Source organism: Onychomys torridus, chromosome 9 (assembly GCF_903995425.1).
Source record: "Onychomys torridus chromosome 9, mOncTor1.1, whole genome shotgun sequence".
NCBI lineage: Eukaryota > Metazoa > Chordata > Mammalia > Rodentia > Cricetidae > Onychomys > Onychomys torridus.
Genome location: NC_050451.1, coordinates 47,704,653 through 47,716,734, shown reverse-complemented (window position 1 = coordinate 47,716,734; position 12,082 = coordinate 47,704,653). Strand labels below are relative to the sequence as shown.

Here is a 12,082-nt window from a genome sequence, read left to right as displayed (position 1 = left end):
AAAAGACCTAAAACTCAAAGTTACACATAACAAACTTTCAGGGCGCTGCTTGCTCACAGTACAGATAATTACCAAAGGAGAGTACCTATGCTTCTTTGGTGACCTTGGTAAAGGACAGTCAAAAGGACAAGAATCTGTCTACTTCTCCTATCCCTTCAATATGGCACCCATATAGATGTTCTCCAGAATAAAGTAAGATATCTGGATTCAAGATTCAAGAACTACACAAAGGAGAAAACCCAGATTATGTGCATTTATGAAAATATACCAAAGAGGGCTGGAGTGATGGCTCCATGGTTAACAGCATGTACTGCTGCTCTTTCAGGACCAAAGTTCAGTTCCCAGCGCCCACATCAGATGGCTCACAATCACCTGTAACTCTAGCTCCATGAGATCTAACACCTCTGTCTTCTGAAGGCCCTGTGCTAATATGCACATCCCCTACACTGCATACACTATATAGTTCAAATAATAATAAATATCAATTAAAAATATATAAAAGAAACCCTCTCAAAGTTACCCTGTGTCCACACATCCACTGAAAAATCAGACTGGAAGAACCACATCCGTTGACTTTTCCAGCCTTCTGCAATTTACACTGGAAGTCCAAGGACATAGAGACTGTCTGTGTACAAGGCACACTGCTGCTATTCAGTTCTCCTCAAGTGTCTTAAGTTCTACCTTCCTGGTATACTCGCCCAGAAAAAAAGAACAATCCGAAGTTACTTGATACAGCACTCTCTTTTCCTTGGCTCAGAATTAACTGCTCAATTACGCACAAACCCCAAAGCCAGAGTTTTCCCTCTTTACCTTCAGTGCTGAGGAGGACATGGGGGCCACTCCCGTAACTAAGGCTTTTGATCTTTTTTCCACACAAGGCTTCTAGTTTCTTGGGCACCAGAGTGCTCTGGTTATCTCCAGTTCCTAGACAGTTACTATAGTTCAGTCCAAACACGAAGACCTAGAGAACAAATACATTTGCCTAAGTTACTTGACTTGAAACCACACTCCTTTCCCTGCTCAGAAAATAAGATACGCTCAAGTCTATGAGCCCAGGTGGCAAGAAGAGACTACTAAAGGTCCTAGGAAATCTTCAGCCTCTGCTGAGAATACTCTGGCTTTGCAGTATTAGTCTATACTATAAAGCAGAAGCATTAAAACATATCAAAGATACTCTTCCTGGATTTCAGGTTCTCTTTACCCCAAACCTATTTTCAGCCTTCAAACTATAGAGTTTCAAGTCCAACCCCCAAACAGGCCCCCAAACTAAACTCCAGTTTCCAGTCTTACCTCATCATTATCAGTGACATAGATTGCCTCATTGGCAGAGGTACCAAAGACACATGCTTTCCTGATCGATGCAGTTTCCTGGGGTGAGAGCAGAGTGAAGATTGGCCACTTGCCTACATCCACCATGATTCTGACTTTGGGTGGTTCCTATAAATAAGCTGACATCTCTGCTGCAAGGGAAAAAAAGTTACTAAGCCAGTTTTAACAAGTATTATTAATAACAGCTACCAAAAGATAATCCCAGAAAAATCGACCTACCTTTATGGAAATGGGACATTACTTCCCCAGCGTGTCTAATCCTTTGGTTTTCAAAACCAAGCCTCTCCCTGAAATGAGAACATAGCATACTAGAACCAGGAGTTTCTCTTGCTAAATACTAGCAGACAAACTGTTATGCATATGCACATGTTAGTATCTAACAAAGAGAAAGCCGGTTACCTACATGGGTCTGGACTCTCCTAAGGATATTTCACTGAGGGATTCAGATAAAAATTACAGTACTAAACCAGGCATGGTGGTACATGCCTTTAATCCCAGCACTCTGGAGGCAGAGGTAGGTGGATCTCTGTGAGTATGAGGACAGCCTGGGCTATATAGCAAGTTCTAATACAGCCAGAACTATATAACAGAAAGAAACTGTCTCAAAAAACAAGACCAAAAAAAAAAAAAAAAAAAAAAAAAAATCACAATCCTAACTTGTTTAACCAGGAGAGGGAACGAATTAGAAAAATCAGAAACATTATCTCCGCCTCCATTCACACATGCCCAAACCCCTGCAGGATACCTGAAAAACTCATTCCTTACAGAAAACCCCTGCCACACAGAGCCATTGCTTCATGCCAAGAATGTGTTATCCCTCAGAAAGCCGGGAGTAGGTAAAGCTGCAAGAGGAGCTGACTGAAACTGTCTACATATTGACACACAGCTATCACCTCACATTTAATAAGAGAAGACAGTTTACTCCAATCTGGGCGTTGAACTGATGACTCTGAACTTGAGGCCAGGCTTGGTTAGCTTAAATGGTGCCCTCCATGAAGCAGATATGATTCTGTTTATGGAGTTTTATGCAAAGAATCCTGGGTGGGGCTCTTATTTCTGCAAGGCTGAAAAGAAGGGGTGGGGATATTGGGGGGGTCTGTGCAAATACAAACCCCCATCATGCTGGTGAATATCCACTTCGGCTCTCACCTCTGCAAACAGAACACAACCAGCCTCTCCTAATGAGGACCCAAACTGCTCAAGTTCCCACCTCTCACCCTCTGCTCTTTAAACACAGTCCTTCCTGCTCTAACACCTCCCTACTTAACACATTCTCTGAGAGAGCTCTGGGGCTTCAGCACACCAGCCAATGCCTCAGCTCCTACCATCCAGAGACTACTCCCAACAGCACCAACCTGCATAGGGATCAGAGGCTTATTAGCTCTAAACATCATAACACATTCAATGAGGGGTGAGCACCACAGAACATCACTAGAGGTGTCTGTCACTGCAGTCAGAGACTTGTAATGATGCTTAAGCACTCTTAAGGATATGGGGGAAGGTAAAAACACATAAGCACAGTAAAAGTGTTCCAAATGGTACAGAAGACTATTGGGAAGCTGTCTTCCTTTTTGGTGAAAACAATCACTATTATCAGTGGTTTGCAATTCCTTCCAGGGGTAATGAATACCCACGAGTATAGTGAGTGTGTGAGTGCATGTATGGTATGTGTGTGCACACATGGCATGTAAGTTTCAGAACAAAACACAAGTGTCCCCCTTACCCCCTTCTTACTAGTGGAAATTGCTCCCAGTTAGCACTGGGAGAGCCACATCTCTTCAGCAGTTCTAAGGTGTTCCATTACACCGATGTAACAATTTACTTGCCTCTTACTAATACACATGAAAATAATTGGTAGCTTTATTCTGGAACACTGAAAGCACTGCTCACATGCATCACTGAGTAAATGTTTATTTTATACATAAATTTCTAAAATAAATTCCTAAAAATGAAATTGCTGGGCTGGGTCTGATAACTGTTTTACCCTGACAACTGTTTCAAACTGCCCTTTATAAGTCATCGCAAATGTAGAATGACATCTTTTACCCTTGACTTATAAGTAGGGTAAGATTATCTCAAAAGACAGAAACAGAGACGGGGGACTGGGAAGAGGAGGAAGGAAAGAAAGAGAAGAGAGGAGGAGCAAGCAGGAAGAGATGTCCCCAAAATGTCAGGTTTGCACCTTTTACACAACAAATGGGGCAGAAGCCACTGTGACGTAACTGCCTCCAAGCAGATTCCTGTTTCAAGACTATTCAGAAGCACTTTTTCCTTCTAGAATACAAAACACAGAATTTGTCTTTACCATTCAAATTTTATGATATACAACTCATTGAAAACATAAGACTCAGGGTCAGCAAAACTGGCAATGACTGGTCAAAACTGTTCACCTATGCCAAGCCTGAGGACCTGAGTTCAATCCACAAGACCCATATGGTAGAAGGATAGAACCAACTTCCAAAGCTGTCCTATGCCCTCCATGTCCACACCATGGCACATTCACATCTACATATAGATAGCCATACAAAATTTTTAAAAATGTAATTAAAATTTTTTAAATGCCGAGACTCATAGGTTGTGGACTAGAGCTCAGTTGATAAGAGTGTTTTCCAAGCAAGCACAAAGCCCTAGGTTTAGTCCTTGTAATCCCAACACTATAGAAATGAAGGCAGAATCACACAGTCAAAGTCATCCTCACCTACACAATGATTTTTGAGCTCAGCCTAGGATGTCTGTCTGTCTGTCTCTCTCTCACACACACAAATATCAACATAGTTCAATTAAACGTCACTTACATCATCACCACAAAGGCTGTAGAATAATTTTGATCTCTCTCTCTCTCTCTCTCTCTTACACACACACACACACACACACACACACACACACACACACACACCAGGTGTGCCAATGCCAAGGGGGATAGTGGGAAAATGATTCACTCCACTTTTCAAAAATCACAGCACAAAGGGATATTACCATTCAAAACTACTTAGCTTCCAATGATACAATTACTCTTGAGACAGGCAACTCTGCCTTCAGGGCTTGGCAATTTCCTTCAAGACCAAGCTCACCTTCTAAATGAGGGTTAATTTTATGAGCTGAGTTTGCATGTGGCTAAATTAGCTGGAGCTTTATTTTACAAGGCACTTCTCCAAAGGCTGGTATTTTAGGAGCCAATATAAGAAACAGTTCAGACATCTCCACAGGCATACCCTACCACTCAAGGAAAAGTACAACCAGTGGTCTTGCTGAGCCTCCTGTGTGAGGCCTGTGCTTTAGGCCCACATTTACATTTAGCTAGCCACTGTGATATGCTTTTATCTTTCTGAGCTTTGGTTTCTCAAAAATCTGTTCCAGCTCTAAAGCTGTGTAATTCATGTTCAATATATAAAGAACATGCTATGGGGGATTTCTTGAATGCATGAAAGTCAGTGTACTGGGTCAAGCAGATTCTGTCTTTAAGAGGAGTCTGGCTAACAAGACCATTGTCTATCATAAAAGAGCAATATTAGGCAGGCCCAAACAAGAAACACAAATATTGACAGATTTGCTAATGGGGTATTAATTATGTAATCATATAATTATATTAATTTACTTATAGGGGTGTGTGGAAAGTAAGCATACATATGTGGGAGCACACATCCATGCATGTGCACGTGGAGGCCAGAGGTCATGGTCAAGTGTCTCTATCTTATTTTCTGAGACTGTCTCTCACTGATTGGCTAGCCTACCTGAAGCAAGCCTCCAGGATCCATCTGTTCCACCTCCTGGCACTAGGATCACAGGCCAACACTTCTGCTCTTTACATGCTATGAACTCATGCTTGCACAGCAAAGCACTTTACCTACTGAGCTGTCTCCCAAGTCCCATTGTACAGACTTACTTTTATTATTTTTAAAATTGCATGTGTGTGTGAATGTGCATGTGAATGTAGGTACCCATGGAGGCAAGAGGTCTAGGATGCCCCTGGAATTCCAGTTACAGGTAACTGTAGGCCACCTGATGTGGATGCTGGGAAATGAACCGGTGTCCTCTCTAAGATCAGTACATGCTCCTAAGTGCTGAGCCGATGCTCCAGCCGCTCCCAGCCTCATTTTAAAAGACTATCAATATAGTTCAATTCAACTTCACTTAAATCATCATCACAAAGGCTGTAGAATAACTCTGATGCTTCACATAGTAAGATATGAAGTGCTTCTACTGAAGTGCTGAGAGACACTGCTAACAGACACTGGCCCACTCAGCCAGCCTCCAACAGGCATGTGCTGTGTTACGTGTTCAAAATGTAAGGCCGTGTTTCCTCAGACACATACTCCAATGCTGTCCCTCCTCATGCTATTCTGCAAGCTACAAACCAAAGCTACTCCTAAGGAGACAGCACAAGGAAAGACGCTAAAGAAAACCTTACAGAGTCAAGCTATGTGCTTAGTCAAGTCCAAAATAAAATCCAAACAAAAGCACAAAAAGTACCTGGGAGGTTTAATAGCTATGTTACCAAGTACTATATACTGTATAATTACAATTTTGAAACACACAGAAAAAGGCTAACAGGTATCTCTAGAAGTTACAGGTGACATTTTCTTTTTTTAAAGATTTATTTATTTGTTTATTATGTATACAGAAGAGGGCGCCAGATCTCATTACAGATGGTTGTGAGCCACCATGTGGTTGCTGGGAATTGAACTCAGGACCTCTGGAAGAGCAGTCGGTGCTCTGAGCCATCTCTCCAGCCCCCGACATTTTCTTTATATTTTAAATATATATCCTCAGATTTCTTCAATACTTTCTGACCAATAAAAATAAATGTTTTAGGGTCAGCAAAATGGTTCAGAAGGTAAAGGCATTTGCCATGCAAGCCTAGTGACCTGAGTTCAATTCCTGGAATCCACATAAATGTAGATGAGAACAACTCGAAAGTTGTACTCTGATCTCCATGGTGTGTGGCGTGCACTCCCTTCCCCATATGTCATCTTTTGGATTTCCTGCCTGGCTCCATCCTGCCCTGCCATAGGCCAATGCAGCTTTGTTTATTATCCAATGGGAGCCACACATATTCACAGCATACAGAAAGACATCCCACAGCAGTATTGTTTTAGTCTCCAATTCTTTAAGAATTTTAAGATTTATTCCTGTCTTAGGTTTACAACCTACAATAGTAGACTTTTTAGACAACATTTTATAAAGTTGAGAGTTGGGGGCAAGTGGTGAAGTGATTGTTATGCTTGTTCAGCGACAGACTTTGGCTCAAAAAATGCAAAATGGTGAAGAGTATTGCAGGACGATACCCAAAATTGATCTCTGGCTTCCAAATGCACACGCGCACACACCAGAACACACACAACACAAATCTACCATTTAAAAATTGCATTACTAATATTATCGTATGTAGTTTGCACTGTGTGGGGGTGCACGTGTGGAAGGAAGTCTGAGGAAGGCTTTGTGGGACTGCTTCTCTCACTCTTCCTTGAGTGCCAAGGATCGAATCTGGGTCACCAGGCTTGCACAGGAAGTGCTTTCACCTGCAGAGCCATTGCCCTGACCCTAACATCTCTAAAATTATGTAAAACATTTGAAAAGCAAAAACGTACAAGGTAGGAATAGGAAGCTGGGCAGTGTGGTGGATGCCTGTCATCTCAGCACTCAGCAGCCTGCAGACGGAGGGCGGAGAGTGGGGGGAGAAATGAGTGGGACTGTAAGATGGCACAGCCACTAAGGAGGATAGTATAGCAGTTCTTCAAACAAATGCAATGTGATCTAACAATTTCACTTCCGGGATAGCCAACAGAATTAAAAGCACAAACTCTGCTGTGTAGCAGTGGACGCAATGTTATCTGACAGGCGAACAGATACAGAAAATGTGACCTACCCATACACCTTAGGGAAGAAATTCTGAACATGCTGCACCAACGATGAACTCTGCAGTTACTGTGTGCTATGAAACAGGCTAATCACACAGGGCAAATAAGTGACTCCACTGTGAGGTACCTAGAATACTCAAAACAGGAGGCAGAGGCAGGAGGAGCTCTGTGAGTTCAAGGGCAGCCTGGTCTACAGAGCGAGTTCCAGGACAGCCAGGGCTGCATTGTTTTAAAAACAAACAAATAAGAGAATGGAAGAAAGAACAGTGGTTGCCAAGGACTGAGCACCAGAAGAAATAGGAGGGACGGTTATTGTTCCGTGTGTACAGTTTTAATTTGAGACGATAAAGTTCTAGAGATGAATGAAGGGGTAACTGAAGAAAATTACCAATGTACTTAATGCCACTAGACATTTACAAATGTTAAAAATGATACAGAGCTGGAGAGAGCTCAAAAATTAGGAGCATTAGCTGCTTTTGCAGAGATCAGGGTTTGGTTCCCAGCACCCACATGGAGGCTCACAACTACTTGTCAATCGAGGTCCAGAGGATCTGGAGTATAGGCACCAGGCACACATATACATACATGTAGGCAAAATATTCATATACATAAAATAAATTCTTAAAAATTAAAAATGTTTAAAATGTAAGCTTAATGTTACATATATTTTACCATAATTTTTAAAAATCCAGTAATTTGATGGCTGAGATACAGTTCACTTGCTCAAGAGTGCTTGTCTGGCACACACAAAAGCCTGGGTTCAATAGCAGCACAACATAAAGTCAGGCATGGTAACATGCACATGTAATCTCAGCACCCCCTATTCCAGAGGTGGAGGCAGGAAGATCACAAGTTCAAGGTTCTCCTTGGGTTACAGAGTGAGTCTGACACTAGCCTGGGAGACTTGAATCCCTGCATCAAGAAAACTCCAAGCAATAATAGGCTTACATCAATCCTTCAGTAAATCCAAGGATATGTTATTAAAATTAAACATAAGGTTTCAATCCCAAAAAAATTCATCAGCTGAAGTACAATTATACTTCATTAATTCTATATTTTGAATGTTGAATACAGAGTAGAGACAAATTCAATAGAACATTTCTAAAAGAAATAACTTCTTTGACTTTTTCAGCAGAAAAACCTTTTCTGGCACTGCAGCAATACAACTAGATGCAATAAACTTACAAAGGTGATGAGTCTTCCCAGGGTTCGAACGACAATCACAACCACGAGGGTTAATTATATGTCCATCACATTCAATAGCTATTCCTGTAGTGCTTAATTAAGACAGTAATTTTTGCTATTTTTCTTAACCTGTGTTTTTCTAGGAAATGCTTTCTCACCACCAGCATCAACATATTCTGCCTGAATTAGCTTCTATGTTTTTGGTGATAATAGACAATGAGAAGAAGAGAGAAGTGCTGGGCGGAGGTGGAAGAGTTTGAACACCTTTCACCCACGTGGTTCTTTGGCACTGAAGACAGACCCTGCCCCGTCTCTGTCCATTAGCATTGCAGATCAATAACCCACTTCCCACCATGGCTTGTCCTAGCTAGGGTGCCTGCTCTCAGAGAGCCTGTGGCGTACAGAGGAAAGATTATGTTTTATATTCTCGAAAGTAAATTCAGGGAATACAAACACAGACCTTCCAAATTTAGAAATCTACATTTAGAACTAGATGGCTGAAGGGGCAGTGAATCAATCCTCGGAGCCCTCTTAAGAGCCCATTTATTTTATTTCCCCTAGGAATCAAGTATTAAGGCAAGATGGGGAAAATTTTTATTTTGTTGACCTGGCACAAACATATCTGAATGTTACAGAGTTTGAAAAACAGGAAATTGAGATCAATAGTCTAGAAAGTTTGTTTCTGATGAAGTAATAGTCTCAATATTTAAAAATACTAAGAATTTACAGCTGACCTATAAGTGTATGTCTTTCATAGACCTCAGGGCTCCTCTCTGACTAACCAGAATGTATCTGGGACAAAGGGAATGATGTCACCAACAGGACTTTGTCCCTCTGAACAGCTCTTCTGCTGACTTGAAAGCCACTAAAGGAAAAGAGAATAAAGAAAGCAGATCTTTCAAGTCAGCCAGCACCAAAATTTTACCCAGCTAATGTGATCTGGAGAGCAGGAAGGAGTCTGCCACATTCTCCAGCATGGCCATAGCTGGGCAGTGAAAATACAGGGCTCCAGAGGCTGAATCGTCCCAGCATTGGCTTGATAGCCAGACTTATACTATTAGAAGCCACAATGTCAAATACACAGGACCTCTAAATTTCAAATTGCGTTTAATTAAGCACTTAGATACATGCTGAGTCCAACAGCAATGTCTCTAGTTTATAAACGGAATGGGACATGATTTTTGTTATCAATTTAAGAAGTTAAGCTGCTTCAAAACTCAGTTTTGTGTGGTTTATGAGCTACTAATAAAGTCTAAGATGCCTCACAAAAAAACCCAACACAAAATAATAATGCGAACCAAATGAATAGTATAGCTAACTAATTCCTCTACAATTACCCTAGATACTGATAATGCTAAGAACACTATAAAGAGCAATACAATCATGACCGATGCCCTCTGAAGGTCAAAAGGCCAGATAGGGATTCTGATACCAAGAGAAAACCTTAAATGCAAAAACCATACTGGGCTGAGCAAATGATGGGAGACAGCTTGCAAATCCATGCGACACAATCATGTGCTAAATCTGCAAAATGTGACAATTATGGAAAATTATCACAGAAAAGCTGTCATATGAAGCTTTATATGTCATGAAATTTTAGAGGTCAAACGCTCCGTGTTCTAGCAATGATAAAGTAGACACACTTCCTTAGGAAAAACCATCATATTCTCTTCAGAGCAAGCGTCTTTTAGCTTCCTTCCTTTCCTGCCAGCCTTCTGTACACTGGGATGACAGGAATGTACCACCCTGCCCAGCTCTACGTGCCCATCTTCACATAAAGATTTAACAATACGGTCACTGTCTCCATTTCTTAATTTACTGTATCTGTATTCTAGGAAAACTTTCAAATAAAAGGGTTCTAGGGTTTGGGGCAAACATTCTGGAGTATAATCTTGCAACTATCATCCATCCATGTTACAACGTAAGGTCAAGAAATCCTTTGGCTTACTGTAGAGCCAAATGCTACCTGTAGCAACTTCTTCCATACCTATTCTGGCGGGCTTTGGGATTCTGAGAGGCTATCCCTCCTGATTAGACACTCAGTATGGTGCTCAGGTCCAGATAAGCCTCTAAGATAGACCAGCCTCAAGCATTTGAGAACAGAAACACACCTTAAAACTTCTCCTCGCCTTCAATGTTACAAGGGCTACAAATAAAACGTAATTTCACAATTTTGCTGAGCACTAATTCTATCACGGCCTCAGCTGCAAGAACATCTTACAGAACTGGAAGAACAGAAGGCAGAGCAGGCCCCGAATCTGGACATGACTCGACATCTGTGAATACACAGCTAAGGCCGCCTGTACAGACGTCACTGAAGATCACCTTCACTTAAAGGCAGCATGACACTGTCCTAGAATTTCCCAACACTGACAATGTCCACACTCTGCATACTTGGTTGGTTAAACTCATTATTTGTTTACAGCAGAATGGAAGGTTCTATAGCTGCCCTTCCCTAACAGGCAGAAATGACTGGACTTGAAGCATAACCTGCAGTAATGGCCCTGGAGGCATTTCTTCAGTCCGTCACCCTGGGGGATGCTTTCATTTCACTGCCCAGAAGTTTCTGGCAACTCTAGGACAGAGACTCTGACAGCTCACTGTTAAGTGAAGAAATACTTCTGAAATCATGTGCTCTCGTGGGAAACAAACCACGCTCAAGTGGCTATAGGGTTAGGAGAAAACACATCCTGTGAGGTGGATTATGATAAAGGATACTTTTCTGTAATCCCAGCACTCAGGAGGCAGAGGCAGGAGGATCGCTATGAGTTCAAGGCCAGCCTGGTCTACATAGCCAGTTCCAGGCTAACCAAGGCTATGTAGTGAGATGTTGTCCTAAAAACAAACAAAGCAGGTGAGGCAGAGCCCAAAAACTGGATACCAGAGTTTCTAGATTCTGCAGTCTAGAGGTAGGTTCTGATCTCAGAATTTTCTTCTCTGGGAAAGAGGTTTCTCTTTCTGTGTGTGTGTGTGTGTGTGTGTGTGTGTATGTGTGTGTGTGTGTGTGTGTGTGTGTGTGTGTGTCTTGTTTTTGTTTTTTAAAGCTCTAGCCTAAAATGGAACCAGAAGCTGCTCAGAGGATTTTTCTCCAAGGTAGAGACAAAAGTACCCCTAAGAAAGCTAACACTTTGTTTGCTCAAAGTCCTGTGTCAAACACTGCAGAAATGAGTTTGCTCAAGATTCCTTCTCCCTCAAGTGTTCATGGCGGATCTAACACAAGGACTTAAACTATACACACGATGCTAAGCTTCATCAAATGACAATCTGCAGGGGAGTCACACATTCATCACTGGGGTAATATGGAGAGTTAATGTAAGACCAGTGACAAGATGCATATCAGTAATAACCAATGACACAGAAGAAAATTAGTTTTTATATTTAGCCAGTTACCGTCTTCACTTTAATTCAGTATATTTCTATGTGGTATACAATAAGATTTAAAGATTTATCACCAAAGCCTGCTACTAGACATGTTGACAACAACTTGTGTTCAGGGTTTAACTCAGTTATACGTGGCCTAGATCGATACCAAGGGTCTTAAGGCACAAGAGATTATGTTGTTTCAATTATCTATTTTTTAAACAGGGTCTCACTTGACAGCTCCCAATAGCCTTGAACTCAAGATCCTCTCTCTCAACCTCAGAAATGCTCTCAGCAAGTAATTTACCAGCCTCGAGGTGGTCAAGGGATTTCCTTCACCAGAGTGCAAG

General features: G+C 41.6%; 1 protein-coding gene across 3 annotated transcripts in view; it reads right to left on the bottom strand.

Annotated features, from left to right (window-relative positions):
• Rcbtb1 (RCC1 and BTB domain containing protein 1) overlaps positions 1-12,082 on the bottom strand; it is a 36,629-nt gene that overhangs the window by 22,286 nt on the left and 2,261 nt on the right. For 2 of the 3 annotated variants that reach the window (XM_036199780.1, XM_036199779.1), the window contains exons 2-4: positions 1,549-1,616; positions 1,291-1,460; positions 811-961 (exon numbers count right to left, since the gene is read on the bottom strand). In XM_036199780.1, coding sequence (XP_036055673.1) covers positions 811-961; positions 1,291-1,416 — 277 coding nt within the window. In that variant the 5' untranslated portion in view covers positions 1,417-1,460; positions 1,549-1,616. The remainder of the gene's footprint in view (positions 1-810; positions 962-1,290; positions 1,461-1,548; positions 1,617-12,082) is intronic. The other variant, XM_036199782.1, reaches the window with a different exon arrangement.